A 23,414-nucleotide genomic window follows, 5' to 3' on the forward strand; every position below is an offset into this window, starting at 1 on the left:
CCCCACACACTCACACACCCACACAAAAGTGTCAGTTAAGTTCCCTACGTAGCCATAAATACACAGAAGCAGAAGAATCCCATCTTAGAATGTTCTCCTTTGATTCACAAAGGCCCTGGTGGGGCACACAGCTCAAGATGGGAAACCACCAGATCGGAAAACTCAATTTTAGCTCCAATATTGGCGAGACTCACCATTTTGTAAGACTTAGATACCAATCCATGAACGTTCATTTAAAGAAAAGGGAATGTTTACTAACTTCCACTCTCCCCAGTACCTGAGCCAAATTCAGTGTCCACAAGGACACCTCTTCTTCATCCTGAGGAAAGCAGAGTCCTTTTCCAGATGTTGCAGCAGGAACACTACCTCCAATTTTCCCATCATTACTAAGGGCCCATTTCCCTGAAGGGTCTTAGGTTTTATGCATCCAATCTTCTCACTTCAACAGTGAGGAAACCCAGGCCAGAGAAGGGCACCATCTTAGCCAAGCCACACAGCAGCGGTTGGCAGAGTTGGGCTTTCATTCCAGGTTTGCAGCTACGCATCCAGGACGAGTGGCTTCCAAACTGTTGAAAACTTCTCTAAACTTATTGCTTGAATAACTGGAATGATTTATCAGTTAGCCAACGAATGACTCTGACTTTTTTCTATTCCCCGAGGTCACACTCCCACCCTGGGGAGGAGACAAACACAGAAAGAAACCCTCTGCTTCTGAGACCCCCAGCTCCTCATCTTCCTCCTGCCCTCTGACCACTTCTCAGGCCCCTCTACAGGCTCTTCTTCTTCAGCCTTCCTTGGGCTCACAGCTTAGTTCACTCTCGATCACAGTCAGATTGGGGGAGATCATCTGTATGCCCCTGACTCTCCAATCTAGATCTCACCCCAAACCTCTCCTAGAGGGCAAACTCATGCACTCAAATCTCGTGATGGGCACCTTCTAGCTGGCACCAGAGGACCCCCCAACTCAGCATCCCCAGAGTCCTCCCCCGACAATATTCACCTGCTCTTCTTCCTGCTTCCTCTCAGCTGAAACACCATGAGCTTAGCAGCCTCGTCTCGAAACCCCAACGTCCTCCTGGTGGTCTTCTCTCCCTCTGCATCTGGCGTCCCCATCTGTCCTCGTGTGCTGCTAGTCGACCTCGCCTCCTTCTTCACTCCCAGCTGCCCGAGCTGACACCCTCTTCATTTCATGCCTGGCTTTTGCTCACATCATCTCATAACTCTTCTCCTTTCTTCCTTGTTCTTAAATCCATTCTCCAGGCTGGTGCCAGACCGATCTGGTCAAAACCAAAGTCTGCCCATATTATGACCCAGGACTCAAGACCCCTCGGAGTGTGACCTCCAGGAGGCTCTCCCTTCATCTGCAGCCTCACAGCGCATGTCCCAGCAACATTCAAACAGTTGATATCCCCCACCCCCGTCATGCCATATACCATGCTCTTTCTACCTTTCTTTAAAAAAAAATATATATATATACATATATATATATATATATTTTTATTTTAGAGAGAGAGAGTGGGGAGAAGGGAAGAAGGGGAGGAAGAGAGGAAGGAAGAGAATCTCAAGCAGACTCCCTGCTGCACACAGAGTCCAATGTGGGGCTCTATCTCATGACCCTGGGATCGTGACCTGAGCCGAAACCAAGAGTCAAACCGTTAATCGACGAGCCACCCAGGCACCCCTTTACCTTGCTTTCTTCAAGCCGCTTCTCTACCTAGAATGCCTTCCTCCCCTCTCTTACCCCTTCAACCTACCCAGCATCAGTCCTTTGAGACTCAATCTGAGCATTTCCAGGAAGCCTTCCCTGACCTCATTCTGGATTATGTTCGCACCCGTTTATCTCGCGCCCCGCTGGCTCACAGTACTTGCTGCCTGGGGTTAGAATGGCCAGACCGTGGGCCCGTTTTCCTCCTCAGTTCTTTTCAGCACAAGGACTGAGGCTTATTTCCCTACTCGCTTCAGCCCTGCACAAGCCTGACACACAGCAGGTGTACACCCCACCCCGGGGCCGCACACCACCCCCGCCAGGAATGGAGAAAAAGTGAAGAAGACGCCCACTGTGCTGGACAAAAGTGCAGCACCCATGGGGACAAGGCTTCGTGGTGAGTCAGTGAAGAGGCAAGATCTCCTGTGGCTTAGGGAGGCGGAAGGTAAGGGGTCAGAAGTATAAGAACAGAACAACGAACATCTGTCATAATAATCCTGGTGCCTGTGGTAGGAACTGCTGGGCAGCAGGTCCACGTGGCTCTCTCATGTTTCTTCAAGTCATCTGAGCAAAGACACCAACAGCTTTTGTCTTTCTCCAAGGATGTTGTGTAGAAACAGACTTGGAGTACTGAGTCAGTGTTCCCCTCCAGGGAAGAGGGCAGATTTCTTCACTGTCCAGGATAATGGCTCCCTCTAGGGCACAAGCTGACAGGCTTGCTCCCAGGCACCTCCGAAGGGCTGATGTTTCCTTGGGTTGGAACTCCTCAGCCGAGATGAAGCCCACTATGTGCCCAGCATCCACCTGGGCTGCCCCTGTCTCCACAGCAAAGGGACAAGAGGGGCAGCCGCAGACATGAAGCTCGAGCTCGTGCTGTGTTGTGCTGTGCTGTGTCGTGTTGTGAGGAGGAAAGTCCTCCATCCCTACCTGGAAGGCTCACGCCATCTCCCAGCATCATATCCACGGAAGCACGGCCGGAGAGCTGGTGAGCCTTGCTCTAATCTAAGACTCTGTATAACTCTTGACAGCAATAAGGACGAGAAGGGAGAACAGGGACCCAGCAGTCAGGATCCCTGACAGCTGAGGCTGAACTGTCTCCACATGGGCTGGACCTGCGAGGTTGTCGAGATAAGCGAGCAGTGGGACCACTGGCAGAGGGAGGGAAGGAGAGGAGAAGGAGCAGAAACGTGGATGGCAGCCACGGGGAGGATTCTTCCCCCGTCCCATCACGCCTACAAGAGCAATTCTGGAATAACCTGGGGGTTAGTCACTGAAGAGAGGAACGAAATGTTAGGGCCTGGAGCCTCCTCTAGTGCTTTTGTCAATTTTTGCTTTTTTTTTTTTTTTTTTTAAACAAAGCTAGTGCACAAGGAACTAAGGCGCTGATCATTTGTGGCTAGGTACCTCCCCGCTGTGTAGAACTTCCACCTGCAATATGTGGCATTTAACACATTTTCAGTGACAAGGTCATCAGGATACCTTAATACTTCTCTACTAACTGTCACGATTCTGCAGGCAGGTTTTAAGTGAGTACAATTTTTCTCTGCCCCCTTGGCCTCTTAATCTCCAAGTCTCGTAAAAGCTAAATCCAGGAAACATTTACCCTTTTAGTTTCTTGAATGCCTTTGAACACAGAAGCCTCAAGAGGCATTAATGAGCTTTGCCTCAATACCACATGCCCTGAGAGTGTCCCTGTTGCAAAAGAACTGCAGGGGGGTCATGCTGGCTCCCCAAATTTGGGGAGACTTGGACTACACGTGTTTCGTGAAGCACCCTCGTAATTATTTGAGCTTATCAAGACAAATCCCCAACCATACTGATGTTGCCCCTGAAAAATAGCTTTTCCTTTTTGTTCTTCCACTGTTGGTTTTATTTTTTTTCTCATCTCATTTTCTTAAGTGAGTCCAATGCACTCCCCACTTCCCCTTCCCTACTCATTTGGGTACGTGACACCGAAGGACAAAGGAGCGCAAGAAGACGTCAAGGAAATCAGCAACCGCGCACAGAAACAGCCCCAATGGGAGAGAAGAAATGATTTTGCAAAATGTGGCTTTTACTATAAATTGTTCTCTCTGGATAAGCTCCCTTTATAATGAAAAAAAAAAAATCTTGTATCAATTTCCTTGAGAATTGCCAGTAGAGCTTGGGATTCAATACATAAGGTGATTATTCTCTGCCAGCCAGGCTTAGGTTCCTCAGAAAAAAAGAGATGACGCAGAGAAGGGAAAGCAGTACAAAGCTTTACATGAAAACTAAGGAATAACTCCTCGATCAGTGGAAAGAATTCATTTTTTTTTTCTTTAAAGATTTTATTTACTCAATTGAGAGAGAGCGTGCGAGCGCACAAGCAGTGGGAAGATGCAGAGGGAGAGGGAGAAGCAGGCTCCCGGGACCCTGGGATCATGACCTGAGCCAAAGGCAGATGCTTAACCAACTGAGCCACCCACGTGCCCTACCAGAGGGAAAGATTCTTGATTTAAAAAAGTGATGAGTGAGTTGGGGGAAATCAGAGGGGGAAACAAACCATGAGAGACTGTGGACTCTGAGAAACAAACAGGGTTTTGGAGGGGAGAGGGTTGGGGGGTTGGGTGAGCCTGGTCGTGGGTATTAAGGAGGGCACGGATTGCATGCAGCACTGGGTGTGATGCATAAACAATGAATCTTGGAACACTGAAAAGAAATAAAATAAAATAAAATGAAAAAAAAAAGATAAAGAAAAAATAACAATGCAGAAACTGGGAAAAAAAAATAAAGGTGATGAGTATACAAATTCTCTGCCAGTATTTTTGACACTGATCCTGAAAGAGCCACAATTTTATAGGTCATTAACGATCTAAAAATTCTCAAGGAGGGGGCAGGGGAAATCACCACCCTGAATTCCCAAAACTAACAGACTTTTTAACTCCAGAGTCTCACAAAAGGGAACCCAACCTTAAATCACTGTGAGACCAAGAGGGAAATTCATTCTCTGTGAAAACAGTCGCCAACTCCCTGCCTATCAGCCCACCGGCTGCTAATCAAGCCAGCCTGCTGCCCTCAGGCTCTGTCCCAGATGGCACATCCGGGCTCATCCCAGCTCACTGCCATCCCTGTTTTCTTTCTAGCCTGTTCTTAGAAGAAGTCTCATACTTCACATCCTAATCTTGTCCTGCCAATTTTGTTTTCCTTCAACAATTCTGCACAATTCTGTGAAATGAGCATACCAGCAACAAATTTACGGGGTTGTGGTAGGACCTCAGAGGGGACGATGGGAAGTAATGTTTACCCACTGGTTTCTGGGAGCCAGATACTACGCTCACTAATGCGGGAATTCACATGTCTGGTTCTCACAGCAACCCTAGGAAGTAGATATGATTCTCCCCGTTTTAAAATAAAGAATGGAGGTTATATAACTTACCCAAGCTCCTACAGCTTGCAAGGGGAGGGACTAATGATAAATGGGAAACTCTCCCTGCTCACAGGAATGGGAAGGAGGGGAGTCATCCTATCCTTAACCTCTGGCCCAAAAGGGGAACAGGGAGGCCATTGAATGAATTGGTCTAAAGCGCAAAGGGCTTGAGGCCAAGTCTGTGTCCAAGTCTTTGAGGGAGAATGAAAAGTTCAAAGGATAGGATGAGGGTCATAACAGGAAAATGAGCGCAGGAAAACGAGCGTTTGATTCAGGGCTGGAGGGAGGCAGGACAGGAATGAGAGCACACTGCCTCCTCTCTGAAGCTACTTGTTGATTTCACAGCCCACGATGTCTCAGTATGCCTGACAGGTCTTTCCAGTGCATGGTTTTGGGTACCTCAGTTTCCCCTGGTCTGAAATATGACCACCTAGTCTTTGAGGAAGTCTCTAGAATGCTCCAAATTGAGTATTATGTCTGATTATCCTGGCTTTATCTCAAAGTGCAATGACAATCCAGAGTGGTTTTTCCACGCTATAGAAAATTACAGAATTTCTGTACTTTATTAACCAGAAATTCTCTTGAACCCACCATAGGAAATGAAGACCAAAATGATGTCAGCTGTCAGATGTGATTAGAATAAGAAAGACGGGAGTTTTTCTTAGGCATAATGGAGGACCTACCAGCTGGGCCTGCCTCAGCTTGCCCACCTCATATCACTTTCCACGGAGCCCTAGAACCATCTCTCTAATGCCTTTCTCTCCATATTATCCCTCAGTTTGGAACCACCCGAGGCTCCCCTAGAATGAGACCCACATCCCTTTATATGGGCTCTATCCCTTTACAAGACTTTTCATGACCGTGGCCATGGCTGACCCTCATCTTTGCCCTCTGACTGCTGACTTCACATACTCACTTTCCCTTATGTATTATGTACCCATAGGACTAGGTGGTGAGCAACACCAAACCCAGCCTCGGCCTTCAGCCCTACATACTAATGAAGGGAGGCTATCAAACCAAAAGTTGTGAAATTACAAGTGTGATATGTGCTATGGAGGAGAATTTCACAATCATATAATTATGAAGTTATATGATAGAATCTTGCTGGGCAGGAAGGTCAAGGAAGGCTTCCCCAGTGAACTGACTCTGGAGCTGCTATCTGAAGGATTAAGGTGTCAACCCAGCAAAGACAGTCCAGGCAACAAGACCATGGCAGGAGACACCATGAAGAGAAGACTACTGTTCTATTCCAAAGGCAAGAGGGGCATGGTAAGGATGAGAGAGGGAATTAGAAAAGCACTAATTCTTTTAGTGATTTTCTAAAAGCACTTTAATCCAGGGATGGGGATTGGAGAGTGGGTGCCAGGAAGGGGGGATATGACTGGATTACCTTTTGGCTGCAATGAGAAAATGAGATTGAAAGGAATCCAAGTAGACCAAAGTAAACACAACTGTAGCCCAAGGAAGAGAGGACTCCATCTTGAATTTGAGTGATAGAAATGCAGATGGTCAGATAAAATTGGCAATACCTACTGATGGACTGGATATGAGGGGTGGGAAAGGGAGGTGTCATGGATGTTTCTGGATCTCTGACTTCCACAACTAGAACAGTGATGATGCCAGCAGAGAGACCCAGTGTGCAACAAGACCAGGTGTGCATGGAGCAGGGCAGATGGGGACCCACAATCTTTTCTCCTGCCTCCTGCATAGTCCACTGTCTCCTCTGTGCACAGCCAGGTGTACTCAGCCCCCCTTTTGGAGGTTCATTATCAGTGATGTGTACAGTGATGTGTCCTCATGTGTAAGATGCTAGTTTACATGCTCAAAAGGCACCATGCAGGTCCCTCTACCTGTAATGTTCTTCCTCACAAGTTAATTCTTTCTCATCCTCTAAAACCCACCTTAGCCTTCCCTAGACTGGATGCTTATTTATTTATTTATTTATTATACTCATGACAACTCAGTTTGAAATTTTCTATTTTGTGCTTTTGGGCATCAGAGTTGAAGCATCTCACAATCAGGAAATGAGACTTATACTCGTATTTGTATCCTCAGAAACCAACATAGTGTTTGACATACAGTTAATATACCATAATTCTCTTTTGAATTACAGATGGAGAAAAACGGTGTATGAGGCAATGATGTCACTTCTTCCAAGTGATCTTCTGGATGAGTGCAAAGTGAGACTAGAATCAGGTCCCCTTGCTCAAAGGAGTCCCTCCCAGTACTTCACACTGTACTTTCTGCCTCTGGCTGCTACCCTGATGTCAGGGCTGGAATCACAGTTGCTCGTTGTGGTTGGGGCTGCTCGTTAGTCAAGGACGTGAAGAATAGCTTGAGTCATGATCTGGGAATCAAGAAAATGAGAACTGCAAATTGTAGCTCTTTGATGAGACAGCAATTCTCTTGTCCAATTATGGACCTTGTATCACATGGAGAGTCTATGTGAGCTTGGTTGAAGGAGAGATGTGGAGTTCTCAGGGGCCTGATCCACAGAAGGCACACTTTGACATCTGACTAGCACTACCACAGGGACTGCAGAGGGGAAAGGTTTTTCCTTGGCTTTTTTTTTTTTTTTTTTTTTTTTTTTTTTTTTGTCTGAAAACCCTAAACTTCTGCACATTCTACAGTGAAGCATGCATATAAGAGAGACTATTACACAATAGTGGATATTTGTCTTCCAAAGTATCAAAGTATTTGATTTGGCAAGTAAAAGGAAGACAGTCATGGTTTTCATTTTTTTAGCAAATCTTTTTGTGCCTCTCCTCTTGCAAAATGAGAACAGGAAGAAGAAAAACAATATTACTGTGAGGGAGTCAGAGAGGTAACTGCCAATCAAGTTCTTTCAAGGGATTCTGTTGAGATTGCTTCTAGGCAACCAATCTGAACAATGGAAACATACCTAAGGTAAGAGAACCTACAGCAACACCCCATCCCTCAAATACAGCCAGGCCCAATAGGTGACCCATAAGCCCCAGCTGACCAAGAGGTAACTGAACACAGACAGGGTTACCAAAAAAGAAAAATTTCTTATGTTCCCATTCCTCCTCTGCTTCCTCCTTAACTACAGCCCCCCACACTGTCTCGTGGTGGACAGTCTCTCCCTTGCTGTCCTTCCTGCTGCTCCTTGACAGGAGTTTCTGTACACTTTTATCTTTTTTGTTCTGTCTCAAGTGAATTCTTCCACTGTCTACACTGCTGGCCTCCATCCAACTGGGCCGCCCAATATTTGGTGCCCCCCACATCTGATCAGGAGACTTCCACAGTCTCCAAGTGGCACTGTTCCCTGAGGGGGGAGAGATGGGGAGTTCTCAGGGGCCTGATCCACAGAAGGCACACTTTGACATCTGACTAGCACTACCACAGGGACTGCAGAGGGGAAATGTTTTTTTTTTTTTTTTTTTTTTTTTTTTTTTTTTTGGTCTGAAAACCCTAAACTTCTGCACATTCTGCAGTGAAGCATGCATATAGGAGAGAGTATTACACAATAGTGGATATTTGTCTTCCAAAGTATCAAAGTATAACTCTTACAAAGCTAAAAAAAATGTAATTCTCATAAAAAAATATACAGTGAACATGTTAGGGATGTATTTAACTGATTAATAAGAAGATAGACAAGATGTCCAAGCTGGTTTAAAGACAGATACAGGAAAGTGATGCCACTTTAGCTGGTGAAACTATAAAGAAAAAATGCTGGAATCAGATTACTAAATTAGATACAAAATTAGTCAACAGGCCAATAAAACTGCAACCTTCAGAGTTATCTTCTCTATTAGACACGAATGATTTTTACCTCTTCTAGACAAAAACCATTTGTACCCTGTCAGTTTTCTGCATGTTCATACCTAACTTTATTGTGTCTAGGACCCACTCAATAGCACGTAATAATCAGACAAAATTGCATTCCCGTAGAGTCAGACAGGTCATGTTAGACATTGAAAAGATACATAGCTTTTGTCTGGCTTGGTTTCTAAGTCTTAGAAAAATTTTCATAACAAAAGGTTCACAGGAAGGAAAATAATACACCTGTCAGTATTCCAAGATACCCAATGTATGCCTTCAGTGATTCAGGAAGTAGAGCATAGAAAGGGAAAGAAAAAGGAAAATGGATCCAGAGTCTGGATATTATTGTTTTTCCGTCTTCTGAGCAGGAAGGGCCAGAAAACAGTAAATCCTGCCTGGAGCCTTCTAACCTCAGGTTTCTTGAAGAGGCAGACTTGAATGAGGCTATTCTTCACATGTGTCACTGCTGGGTAAGGTCAGTAGATTGCAAAGGCATTTCACCAGGTTGGAGGGTTCATGCCTTCATTGAATGTCACTTCATTCATTCATGACCCAGGCACTGTGTGAGGTGCTGGGGATACAGCCAAGAATAAAGAAGGAATTTACATCGTGATGGTGGCTAAGACAGCCAAGAGAAGAGTAAACAAATATACAGAAGAGCAATGAACTGTGCAAGAAGTACAAATAAAGGAAGAAAACTTTATTCTGTGATGGAGAACAGCAAGTGGGGTTGGCTTTGAGTTGGATGGTCACTGGGACTTCTCTGGAGAAGCAGCATTTGAACAGATTGGTCTGACAGGTGCCAGAGAACAAGCCAGCCATCAGCAGAGCCAAGGGACGGGTGTTTTGGGCATTGGGAACCATAAGTGCCTACGCCATGAGGCTGAAGGGGGCCGTGTATGTTCCAGAACTTCTTGAAGGTAGCATTGCAGACCCTGCTGTTGAATGTGGAAGAGAAGGAAAGGAGGATTCGAGAATGACTCCTAGGCCTGTATGTGGTTACCGAGGTGGGTAACAGGGAGGGTTGGAGCCTGGGTGGTGGCAGAGTTGAGATGATCTGGACAGGCAGCCATCAGGAATGCCGCTGTGGGCTAACTGAGTTTGCAAGTTTGGGTGGGCTCCGACACACCCAGGGAGACATGGCAAGGAAGCAGCAGGATGGGAGTCTGGAGTGAAAGTAAGGAAGAGGTCTGGGTTTGAGGTAACCACCGAGTCTCACCACGTAAAAGACATGTGAGCCTCCGAGAGCAGATGCCATTTCCAAGGGTAATCTTAGAGAGACAGAGAGACAAGACAGCCCAGAGTTGAGGGGTATATATTATTATGCAAGAGGCAAATAAACAGGATAAAGGGCTCAACGTGTCCATGTCCCTCTTAACTTTTACTGAAACCACACAACCATTTCATGATTTAGTCTTATTCATTGTGGACATTCTAAGCCACTGCTGTCAATCTGATTTGTGTGTTACTAGACTAAACGACTACCAGGTGAGTCCAATGATGTCTCTCCCAGAAATGTTCTCCATCTCCCACCTGACAGCACAAAATTCCCAAGAAAATAATATAGAAATATCACTGTCCTTCTCAAGGCGCTTCTAAATAGCTTCCTCGTGTCCCCTTTCTTGTCCATCAAGAGCTGTCCTAAAAAAAGGTAGGGAGTATAAGGATATAGGTCAGAAGAGTGGAGAGAAACTTCCCCTTACCTCTTCTTCCTCAAGTAGAATGAGCCGAACCACCACAATGTGAATGGCATTGCCGATGCTTGGGTTATGGAACAACCCAGTGACCTAGAGTCAGAAAGGGAAAACCATTAGCTCACATGAAATAGATACGTGATAAATGCCAGAGGAGGGGGGAAAACAGCATTGTGATACACTTCAAATAATGTCGCCTTAGAGGTCAGGAATTCTGGGGGGGAGTATGACAAAGATTGAGAGATACCCCTGGCCCCATCCACACTGTGATATTGAAAGGCGACCTTTTTAAGGTAACAGACCGACTTTTTTTCCTTGACCCGGTTCTTTCTCTCTTTTACTATCATTTCTGGAGGAAAATACATTTCCCCATCTTGACAGGACTAATACTCTCTCTGGGAAGGCAGAAACATCAAGAATACAAAAGGGAGTTTTGGAATCAGGGGTCCTTACTCTACTCCAATTCTAACTAACTTGAGGAAATCACATTCTAATTCCTTGCCTGAGTTTACTTATCTGTGCACCCACATAAAGTGGTGAGATAAACTCAAACTAAAAGGACTGGGTCACTTGAGAAATACCTAGCAGAAAATGGGTGATCAATTCCAAATTTCCCTAGGATACACTTTTTTAAGAGACAGGACAAATTGGTCCTGAATTTCCATCCTTCCTCACTTGGCCAGGGAATAGGTTCAGATATATATGGAAGGAATGAAACAGGTCTCTCTTATTTTGGGAGGGTGACACCTGTCCCCAGCTGTGTGTCCCTACCCCACAGTCTGACTTACCATGTTCATGATGGTGAGGATGTAGGACTCAACGCTGTCGCTCCCATGATACTCAATCATCTTCGTGTCAGCCACGACCAGCGTCTCCACCCAGCGCTCTTTGCTAATGGACCGCCGAGACAGGCTTCTCCTGGGCCACTGGCTCCTCTCCCACTCCTCTCGCTGACGCTCCGGCTTCTGGGAGGTGGCAAGGCCATCTAAACATTAAACAGGAGACAGTGGGCTAACATTGCGTATCTCGCACGTACTACCCACCTATGTTTTAAAGATGCAGGGCCGTAGGTTTAATTTATGTTCAACAATGTAGGAACGCAGTGTTCTCATAAACACGTCTGAAATGGAGGAAGGGACTGAGTTGAATGATTAGGACCAAGATAATGGAAATCTGTACCTTATAGAGAGGTTCAAAGTACTTCTTTGAAATAATTATTACCTATTTCATTAAACAGGTCCCTCACTATCAAAAGGTGTTATGATAAAAATTGGAAACATTTTCTTCTCCTCCTCCTCTAAATTATTCAGTGCCTACTACGCACAAAGCAACACGAGGTTTTAAAACACCAAGTTGTTTATGAGGGATGTACTTCTATCTCTGTTTTGCACATGGGAAAATTTATGTTCAAAATGCTTGGTTCAATAATTTCCCCAGAGTCACACAGCCCATAAGGTCCAGAAGATCCAAGGTTTTCTATGCCCTAAAATCGTGCATTTTTCATGTACTCTACATTGTAGTCTCCCACTGAGGAAACGTGCATACAGCTGGAGAACGTGTAAGCTGGAGAGGCAGCTGCATGTCCTTCAAGAAGGCAAAAGGTAGTGTGGATACACGGGTCTGCTCTGTAACCCTTTCCAATTGCTCACTTTCACCGTCTGTGTGAGGTCAGAACACACAGAGAAGTAGTTCCAAAAAAAAAAAGAAGAAGAAAGAAAAAAGAGAGAGATAATTGTCGGGGACTGCCTCCAGCCGGGAAAGTCCCCGCCATTACAAGAAGGCGCTTGGCTCACTGCTAGCAAAATACGCTGCAAGTATACAATGAACTTTCTGGTGAAGCCCGCCTAAAGGAGGACATGGTTATTGGCTGTATCAAATTTAATCAGCATAGTAACAGGACCCTCATTGGCTCTCCCTATTGCTTGGCCCCTTATTGGTCACCCTGCTGTATATAAGCTAAGGAAGTTGATTAAATAAACGGAAATGAAGCATTAACACCATACCAGGCTCATTGTCGTCCCTGCGGGCCGAGGGCGACAATAATCATAAGATCCTCTAAGATTGATGGATCCTTATCATCTGAAGAAGCTTCAGCAGTCATTTAATCTGAGTTCCTTCCTGAGCCAAGAATCCTTAAAAGCTGTATTTCCTAAGTGATGCAGCCTGGAACATTAAGTATTCATGAGAGCTCTGAAACTACAAGTCCCAAGATCCAGAGCGTTTGGAAAGAGTATGCTGAAGGGTAGCTAGTTATTTATAAGGTGGTGGAATTCTAGATTCAACATGAAAATGTAACTGTGAAGGAATAAACTCTTCCTAAACACTTTCAGAAATGGAGAACTCACCACTGAGGACCTAGAGGCTGTGTAAGACGCCTTTCATGATGCCTTGGGTGAAGGCATCAGTTATTCACCATTTCCTGACTTAAGCTAAGGAAAGGCTGTCATTGGAGTCCTACCAACGTCTCAGCTTACTGGGACTCATTATTCTGCTTGGTTGATTATTAAATTTTTGGTTCTTTTCATTGTCTTTTGCCCCTAGCTGCCTCTTCCATGCTGATCTTCATTGGGAGAAATGCATTAGTACATTTCTGTCGGAGGATGAAGAAGGGAAAGAAAGCGTGTGGGATTTATAACTGCTGAGTGACACAGATGACTGAGACACAGATCAGGTCTCCCTTGTAAAGAAAGGCTTCCTCCTCAGGGGGATGCAGTCCAGACCAGCAGGATGACCCAGGCTGGAAAGTAAATGAAACATAGAGCTTTGAGCTAAGAGAATTAAGTAGCAAATCCATTTATTTGTTACATTTGAGAATAGTTAAAATCCTACCTTTGGTTCATAACAATGATAATATCATCGCAACCTCTACTAGAAAAAAGCAAATTGCAATCTCTCTTTTTGGCACTTGTCACAAAAGCAAAGTGGTCCATGACTGCAGCAGATATAATGTCCCCTGGGATTATAATTCATGTTTCCTGAGTTCTCCCTCCCTTGAATTACTTTGTCAAATGTGTGATATCTGAGAGGGCTAAGGAAAAATGCTGTATTTAGTGCTTTCAGTGACTTTAGACTATTTAGGAAACAGATTTTTCTTCTTTTTTTTAAAGATTTTTATTTATTTGACAAAGAGAGAGAGAGAGAGAGAGAGATCACAAGTAGGCAGAGAGAGAGGAGAAGCAGGCTCTCTGCCAGGCAGAGAGCCCGATGTGGGACTCCACCCCAGGACCCTGAGAGCATGACCTGAGCCGAAGGCAGTGGCTTAACCCACTGAGCCATCCAGGTGCCCCTAGGAAACAGATTCTTACAACACATAGGGAGACTCTACACTCTGCAACATTTTCTATTTTACAAAAAACATTTTTGTAAGTTGGATACACTATTTTGTAAATATAGTAGGGCTGTAACTCAACACTCAGCACTGAGCCTGGTGTCTTCTGACATGCGGTATGTGTCTGAACGAGTATATGGATTTCTTCACTTAATATCTATTTGTGGGGCTGAAGGGTCACATAGGGCATTAAATAAAACAAAGAGAAGTATTCAGGTTCTAGTGAGTCTAATCTAATCTTCACCTTTCATTCATTCCAATTTCTATATTTTTCTCAACACATCTACCCACCTCCAACCCCCAATCCCCAAACCAGAATGTCAACAACAATTGTGCACACATCGAAATCTGGCAAGTTTTGTTTGCTGAAGGAAATGTTATTCTGGAGGAAGGTCCTCTCTTGCCTCCAACAGATGAGGGAAGCCGCACAGTAATAAGGTCTCCCCATTTCAGCTCTCAGATTTCTCAGAAGTTCAGAACAGAAAATGTAATTTGGGGTAATTTTTTTCTTTTATCTGCTTTATTGTGTTTTCTATGTTACTTTTATAGTTGGAAAAATAAACTTTAAAAAATGTGATGAAGACCCTTCCCCCCCGGGGATAAAAATATATGTTTATAAAAAATAAAATTTTTTTTTAAAAAAAGACCCTTCACTTTTATTTTCCTCGCAATTTATAATTTAACAGCAGCATTTTTCTGAGTCTTTTCACCAGTTCTCTCATTAATATTTGTCCTTCCAACCAAGTAGCCAAAAGTTATTCTCCCCAACCATCTATAATGCATCCCTAGCAACAGCAATCACACAGTAAATGACATAATTATTAAGAAAGATCTCACACAATGCGTCTATTCATTCATTTTCTGTTTCCCCAAAGGAAGACAAAGAGACCAGGATGGGGGAAGATAGAAAATTATGGAGGAAGAAAAGGAATTACTCCTTCTAGGTAAGCAGCCAGCCATTCTTCTATGAAGGTATGTGGTGGCAAAGAGCTTCCAAAACAGGAAACAGCATTTCCATCACGGAACTAGAGATGCATGAAGTACAAAAGGAGACACTGAACTCAGCCAGACAGACTCATTTCCTGGGATACTGGAAAGAACATTACGATCCAGGGAAGCCCAGGACAATTCGTAGCCCACCAGCCACACGTGCCCCTTTGGATCACTATTTTTATATCTTTTGGATAAATACCTAGTAGTGTGATTGCTGGGTCGTAGGGTAGCTCTATTTTTAATTTTCTGAGGAACCTCCATGTTGTTTTCCAGAGTGGCCACACCAGCTTGCATTCCCACCAACAGTGTAAGAGGGTTCCCCTTTCTCTGCATGCTCTCCAACACCTGTTGTTTCTGGTGCTGTTCATTTTAGCCATTCTGACTGGTGTGAGGCGGTATCTCACTGTAGTTTGGATTCAACACACTCTAGATTTCAAAGAATTAGTATAAAAAAATAAAGTATCACATTAACAATTTACATTGATTTTGTGTAGAAATAAATATTCTGATATCTTGGGTTAAGAAAATTATTAAAATTAACTTTACCTGTTTCTTTTTTTTATTATTATTATTCTTGGCTGCTACAAAGTTGAGAATTATATGTGTTGTACATTGGATTTTTATTGCACTGAATTGTTTAGAGCTCTAGATACTTGGTTATTAATCCAGGGTCTTCTAATTATTTGTCTAAAGTCTGCCTCACAGAATTGCTATAAGGAAGAAGTACCTTATGATGTGGTGGGAGCACCAAGCACATACCTGCCACAGGCCAGAGTGGTAACAAGTGTTATTTTGTTTTCCTTCATCTTATTTGCAGCTAAAGATATGATGCTTATTAATAGGTGAAAACCTTAGTTCCTCTTGTTTTCAGTTATGCTTATGTAATTTCACGACTGGGGAGAGCCATGATTTTAACTGGCCTGGCTGCCTCATCCCTGCCCTCACCTTACAAAATATCTGGGCTCCTCACACACTAGAGCAAAACAGCAAGGGAGCATCACTCAGAAGCAAGTAATTTTACCTATTACTTTTTCCAATTTTTTAAAGGGGACAGAGAGAAACCAGATAGTACTAACACTTATTAGATTTATTCTAAAAAGTGACTTCCTGGGGCACCTGGGTGGCACAGTCAGCTCAGGTGGCGATCTCTAGGGTCGTGAGATCAAGCCCCACATCAGGCTCTGAACTCAGCACAGTCTATTTGAGTTTCTTGTGCTCTCTCTCTCTCGCTCGCTCTCTCTCTCGCTCTCTCTTCCTCTGTTCCCCCCACCCACTCAGGCTCGCTCCCTCTTTAAAATAAATAAATAAATCTTTGCAAAAAAATAAAAAGTGTCTTTCCGTCCTTCGTGAGATGAGCAGATAAACAAAATGCGGTGATACACCTACGTAGGATGGAATGTTATTCAGCATCCTGACACCTGCTACATCAATGAAACTTGGGGACATTATGCTAAGCGGAATAACCAGGCACCAGGAGACAAAGACTGTATGATTACACGTACCTGAGGCACCTGGAGTAGTCAGATTCACACGGACAGATAACAGGATGGCAGTTGCCAAGGGCTGCCAGGGCGGGGGCGGGGTGGGTGGTGGTAAGAGGAGCTATTGCTTGACTGGCAGAGACGTTCAGTTCAGAAAGATGGAAACAGTTCTGGAGATGGACAGGGAGGGCTGGGGCCGCGCAACAAAGCAGGTGCACGTGAGGCCCCTGAAATGCACCCTTTGATAATAACAATGGTACATTTCATTTTATATCAATTTTACCACAATGTAAAAAAATTTTAAAATGGGTAACTTTCATGGTAGATGGTGGATGTTGAAGCGAACACAGATCAACTCAACATCTCACACTTTCTGTCACTACGTCAGCCAGCCCCAGAGTGACCTTTAGGTCCCTAAGGAGACTCACTCACCAATCACTGTTTCACAATCACTGAAGTGTGCTTATTCAGGCGTTAACATTTCAACACGCAGAGCTGTCAAAGTAAGACATTTCTAAGTAAACTCACATTTTAGTTGGCCAAAAATCCCATTCTCTAGCACATTACAGTGAAACACAGTTTGGCAGTAACATAGATTAAAAGTTTTCCCTGAACCTTTCCAGGACTCCTGACTGCACCTGGGCTGTTCCTGCCCCTTGTGACTCTGTCCCCCTGTCCTAGGGCTACAGTCATCTATCAACGCCAGACAAGCTGGTCTTGGCTGAACCTTTATGCCTCTGCCCACTTCTGCCCTCTTGAGGCTGTTTTCTAGACAGCTCTTTCTGGCTATACTGTCAACCTGACATGTGTCCTCATAGATCTTCTGGCTTTGTTGGACTATCTTTCAAGCACATGATTTTCCCTCTCTAATCCTCCACCTAACTCCTTGTTGGTCCAGGACGGTGACTGTCGTGCATCTACCAAACATAACTCCTCTCTCCGATGTTGCTTTGGGCCTCCCAGCTTTACAAAGAGAAACTCTAGAATATTCTCTTCTCAAAGATGGGGTAGTAAATTCAATATGTATACAGATATTGCTTGGCACGCAATGGGGTGATGTCCCCATAAACCCACTGTGAGTTGCAAAAATCATTTAGTCTAAAATATATTTGCTACACCTAGTTTAGTAAACATCATGGCTTAGCCTCACCTACCTTAAACATGCTCAGAGCACTTATGCAAACCTACAGCTCGGCCAAATCATCTAACACAAAGTCTATTCTAGAATAAAGCATTGACTAGCTCATGTAATTTTATTGAATAATGTACTGAAAGTGAAGAACAGCGTAGTTGCACGGGAACAGAAGCTTGTCAGTGTATCCCTTGTTTCCCTCACGACGGTGTGGCTGACTGGGAGCTTTGCCTCCCTAATGTCCCCCATATTGAGACAAATAGAGACAGAGGCAGAGAATCTTAGCCCAGGAAAAGATCAAAACTCAATACTTGAAGTACGGTTTCTAGTGAATGCACTCTGCATTCACACTATCATAAAGTCAAAAAACTGTAAGCTGAACCATGGTAAGTCAGGAATGGCGCACACTTAACTGTGATATTTCATCAGGCACAAGATATCGTGCGTGTGTTCAAAACCTGTCAGGCCTCCACTAGCCTATCTGTGGAAAGATAAAGTAGAAACTATAGTTCTTGAGCTCAAGATGTTCTCTCATTTAATAGAGAAGGAAAAAAAACCATCAGCCAGAAACAATCATATAAACAATAAATGATTAAAAGCTTATCAGAGTGCAGATAAGCCTTTGGAGGGAGAAAGAGACCAAGGAAAGCTGGATTCGATAAGCAGCTGTATTTTCCAGTCCCCAGATGGGCTCTGAGATGATAGAAATGAATAAAATTAACTTTACTTCCACTGAGGTGCTCTCTGTTTGGTGAGCAGATGGAACAGTCGTCCTTCTGGAGGGAGAAGGTAGATTTTCAGGGTGGGTAGAATGTAACTAGATGTTGGAGACAGGAGAGCAGATGGGGTGATCAGGATGGACAAAGGTGCAGAGAGAATGAAACTTTTCAAAATTTCACAATGGCCTGGACAATTCCAAACTGCCTAATCTTAAACTATTTTAATTTGCCAAGTGAGTAGGGGACATTAGCTCTCCTTCGTGGTATGTGTTGCTTATTAAAATGAGGTTGGGGGGTGCCTGGGTGGCTCAGTGGGTTAAGCCGCTGCCTTCGGCTCAGGTCATGATCTCAGGGTCCTGGGATCGAGCCCCGCATCAGGCTCTATGCTCAGCAGGGAGACTGCTTCTCTCTCTCTGCCTGCCTCTCTGCCTACATGTAATCTGTCTGTCAAATAAATAAACAAAATCTTTCAAAAAAAAAAAATGAGGTTGTATTTCTAAACCAACACACGGGCTGGCAGGGTGAACTCAGAGAGCCTGTAAAAATGTTACAGATGGAAGCAAAATGTTGATTTTGCTGCAAAGACTCCAAAGGTGAACCTTTCCCATGTCTGCAGCTGAGTGGTTAAGTCACCATGATTCCCAGCATATGAATATGAAAACTGAGTGATGCCAACTAGGCAAGCTTAAAGAATTTCAGAGGAATGAGTGAAACTCGTTCTTTCCAATAAGAACATGTACCTTATACCATCATAGTTGCCTCTCTTGATAACCTAGCAGTAGGACAGCAGCTATTACTAACCCTGTTTTCCAGATACACCAATTACATTTAAAAAGCCTTAAATTAGGAGGCATAAACATACAGATCAAGGGAGCAGAATAGAGAACCCAAAGGCATACCCACATGAAGATACCTAAGTGACTTCTGGCAAAGGTGCAAAGCAATTTAATGGAGGAGACGCTGGAAAAATTAGACATCCATAGGCAAAACAAACAAACGAAAACCTTGACCTAAGCTTTCCTTCTTATATAAAAATTACTTTAAAATGCATGAACATAATAAAAACATATGAGTGATGGATTTAATCATAAAATGTAAAACTGTAAAATTATTTTTAAAAATAGGAGGAAATCTTTGAGATCTAGGATAAGCAAAGTGTTCTTAGACCATCCATCAAGGATAAACTGATGAATCAAACCTCAACAAAATTAAAACTTGTGTTCTGGAAAAGACAATGCGAAGTACAGAGCTTCACTTTGGGGTGACAAAAATGTTCCGAAGTTGACTGTGGTGATAGTTGAACCACTCTGTGCATATACGAAAAGCCAATGAATTGTACACTTTAAATGGGTCAATTATATGTATTTGAATTATGTCTCAACAAAACGGTGTTAAAAAATGTGAAGAGGATGGGAAAACCAGCTGCAGACTGGCAAGAAATATATGCAAACACATATGTAACAAAAGCCTAGTTATCAAGAATATATACGGAATTCTCAAAACTCAATGGTAACCCAAAAAAATCAAATTAAAAATGAGCAAAAGAGGGGCACCGGGGTGGCTCAGTGGGTTAAAGCCTCCGCTTTCGGTTCAGGTCATGGTCTCAGGGTCCTGGGATCGAGCCCCGCATCGGGCTCTCTGTTCAGCAGGGAGTCTGCTTCCTCCTCTCTCTCTCTCTGCCTGCCTCTCTACCTACTTGTGGTCTCTGTCTGTCAAATAAATAAATAAAATCTTAAAAAAAAATGAGCAAAAGATAGAAACAAACATTTCACTGAAAAAAATATACAGATGTCAAAAAAGCACATGAAAAGATGTCCAACATTACTTATTAGGGAAATGAAAATTAATGAGCTATCACTACAAGGAGATATCACTACGTATCTATCAAGAATGCTAAACTTAAAAATAATGACAGTATCATTATTGCGATATCGGATATGGAGCAAACGGATCACTTATCCACAGCTGATAAGAGTGTAAAATGGTACAGCCACGCAATAGAACTACCCAGGCCATTATCACATGACCAGCAACTGTACTCTTGGGCAATTACCCTAGAGAAATGAGAATTTACATTCACCCCGAAACCAGTACACAATGTTTAGTGAAACTTTCTTTCTAATAACCCATAACTAGACACAGTCCAGCCGTTCTTTCATAAGTGAATGGTTAAGCCAACTATGGTGCATATGTATCACAGAACACTACAGGGTACTAAAAGGGGCAAACCACTGAAATACACAACAAAGTAGAGGGATGTCTGGGGAATGTTGCTGAGTGAAAACAGCCAGTCCCAGAAGGCTATATACTGTATCATTCCATGTACAGGACATTTCAAAATGAAAACAATTTTAGAAAATGTTACAACAGCTTGGTGGTTGCCCAAGGTTTAAGAATGAAGAATGGGGAGCAACAGGGCAAAGAGCAACATGAGGGATTCTCGTGGGGAAGGAACTAATCAGTATCCCAGCTATGTCAGCAGATGCAGGAAACCACAGGTGTCGCAAAACTGTGTCGTTTCACAATGTACCCCAATCCATACACTCGAGTACAAGGATGTTGGGAAAATCTAAGTAAAATCACTGGGTAATGTCCGTGTCAATGGCCTGCTTGTGATATCAATAGTATGATAGCATACTATTGTTTGGTAAGATGTTACCACTGGGATAAGGTGGGTGGAGGGTAGGTAGGATCTTTTTCCATTGTATCTTACATCTGTATGTGAATCTACAATTATTTAAATTAAACTTTCTGAAAACTGGTAGATTACAGTAAAGAATCAAGCATTTATCTTGCCTTTCCTAGATAAACTGAACTACTAGGTAACCAAATAATAGATAAGTGCCTTTTTATATAAGCATTCAAACGAATAAATTAAAAAATGATAGAATATAAAAAGAAAAAAAATTCTTTGTCTGAGCTCACACAGCAATAGCAAAAGCAAAAACTAAACTTAAATCTCCCAATTCTTAGTCCTAGTCGATGACTCACCACCACTCCCTCTTGCTAGGGGTAGGGTAGGGAAAGGGAAATTGTCCATAGCAATAACAGCATGCATGATATAATTCCAGGAATGGAGATTAGAGAGGTATGCATAAGTAAATACAAACAAGTAAGACAAAGTAAATCAGATACAGTGAGCCTACAAAAAGGTCTAGCTGAGCTGTCACTTGCTAGGGGAATTTCTCCAGATTTTGCTTCCCAACATCCAACCACATTTAGAACCTCCATCCCCTTCTGGTTTTCCTCAAGGGGCAAAACCCCTGGCTGCCTGGTTACTCCTTTTATTAAGGGTGACCCAGTGTGCTACGTCTACATGCATTATGGACCAAACAAGCCAGTGTCTTCTTCTTTCCTTTGAGCTTCCCTTGAAACTCAAAAGGGAGGGGTAACCACCCCACCTGTCCCAGCACAGTCCTTGGGAGCAGATCTGAGTTAAGAAGTTATCTGAATATGGACATCTAGAATTACTGAGGCGCTCTCCTCATATTTTATATGTTCAAAATATAAAGTAAGATTAAACAAAATTAAAGAGCGTATCCAGGCCATGGCAAAAGGTGCTTTGAGACTGCCATATAAATTGGGAGCAAATCCACAGACTTGGCCTTCTAGTAACCATATTCAGAGTTGGCAATTGGGACAAGGACTCCTGTCTTGCAGGTCCTTTGCCAACTGGAGACTTAATTTCTGGGGATAAAATTTGAAGATACACACCACCCAAACAGAGGCACAATACCTTTCCCCGTAGTCTGTCTGAAGCCATTTGAAATGAAGCTGGAAAAACTCCCAAAGCCACAAAGCCCCAAATGTCTCTGCCATTTTTCTTTTTCAGGTTCCCTGTCACTGTCAACTTAAAGCATAGTGACAACCATTAACAGCAAGCTTTAAAGGGTTTTTGTAGTTCATGTGCCAGATCCAATGGATTTTCTGGGTATACACAGATGGCTAAGAACAGATTAAAGTCTCCCATAACCTATTCCACAGAAGAAGTGTCATTAATGCTACACTAAATGACTTTGTTCACAGAAACGTGACGAGCACAAAGTTCCATCTAAGACACATCTAGGACTTCATTATCCCTTCAGGCACTCTGAGTAATAAAGGCACTGATATCAATAATCTATATAAAGTAGCTTCCAGCACTGGTCCTAGAGGCAGCCTAGCTTCCCTATAGGATACTCTCTTTTGCTATAGTGTTATATGGCCTTGATGGCGATAAAGTCTGTGAAGACCTATACGTGCCTTCTCAATCATCAAAGAAATCCTTGTTCCCATCTGAGTCCTCTATTGAATACTTTTATCATCTTCTGTGATTTTAAATGCTGAAGACACAGGGGGACACAGGTGAGAGTGTAAGTCAAACAGAGGGTGGAGTTTGCCCAAACCCTTCAGCGGCTAATGGTTCTGGACAAGAGAGCTTCGAGTGAACTCACCCTATACAAAAACTGTTCTGGAAGTGCTAAGTGGCAAATGACACTGAGTCTATTTTTTACCTCAGTCTCCCCAAACCTTCCTAGGTAAGAGCTGTTTTCTTTTATGAACCAACTATACTTTTCTACTGAAATCAGAGTTTCCCAAGGACCTTCTCACAGTACTCCTGAATCTGGAGAAGTTGGGGGTTTTGGTGTTGAGTCACTACAACCAATAAGGTGGAACCTCTGGGTTTTCAATGATGTTGGCAAAGGACTTGAGTCTTCCATCTGTAAAGACCAACAACACCATCTACTTCAGGGTTGTGTCCTCCACAGACCTTGGAATATGATAGTTCGGAAAGATGTAAATGGGAACTCTCTCCCTGAATCCATGCACTTCCCTTCTTCTGACACCACCTCCTCTCTCTTTTCTCCTGCTTCCCTCATTCTCCAGCCCACCCCCTCATGGAGCCCCTCCTTCTCAGAACTCCATGCCCAACAGCCTCACCCTGATTCTCGAATGTGTCCTGCTGTGTCCCTCATTAGGGCTTCCACATCTGGATGCTGTTTGTTCTGCCTGTCACTCTCTTTCCTTCCTCCTGCATCCCCCTGTCCCCTGTCCTCCTTCAGATCTCAACTCAAAAGTCCCTTCCTCATAGGCCTTTACCCAACCTCCTTACCTAGAATCAATCTCTCACAGATGCAGGGCTCTCCTCCCATGACATATTCCCTCTTCAAGTACTGATCACACTTGTAATTTCGGATTTATTTGAGTGTTT

General features: G+C 43.5%; 1 protein-coding gene across 2 annotated transcripts in view; it reads right to left on the bottom strand.

Annotated features, from left to right (window-relative positions):
• ADAMTS12 (ADAM metallopeptidase with thrombospondin type 1 motif 12) overlaps positions 1–23,414 on the bottom strand; it is a 298,247-nt gene that overhangs the window by 124,409 nt on the left and 150,424 nt on the right. The window contains exons 4-6 of one of the 2 annotated variants that reach the window (XM_059416969.1): positions 11,359–11,555; positions 10,580–10,663; positions 7,283–7,440 (exon numbers count right to left, since the gene is read on the bottom strand). In XM_059416969.1, the coding sequence (XP_059272952.1) occupies positions 7,405–7,440; positions 10,580–10,663; positions 11,359–11,555 (317 nt within the window). In that variant the 3' untranslated portion in view covers positions 7,283–7,404. Of the gene's footprint in view, positions 1–7,282; positions 7,441–10,579; positions 10,664–11,358; positions 11,556–23,414 lie in introns of those variants that run through there. The other variant, XM_059416968.1, reaches the window with a different exon arrangement.

Source organism: Mustela nigripes, chromosome 12 (genome assembly GCF_022355385.1).
Source record: "Mustela nigripes isolate SB6536 chromosome 12, MUSNIG.SB6536, whole genome shotgun sequence".
In the NCBI taxonomy this organism is placed as follows: Eukaryota; Metazoa; Chordata; class Mammalia; order Carnivora; family Mustelidae; genus Mustela; species Mustela nigripes.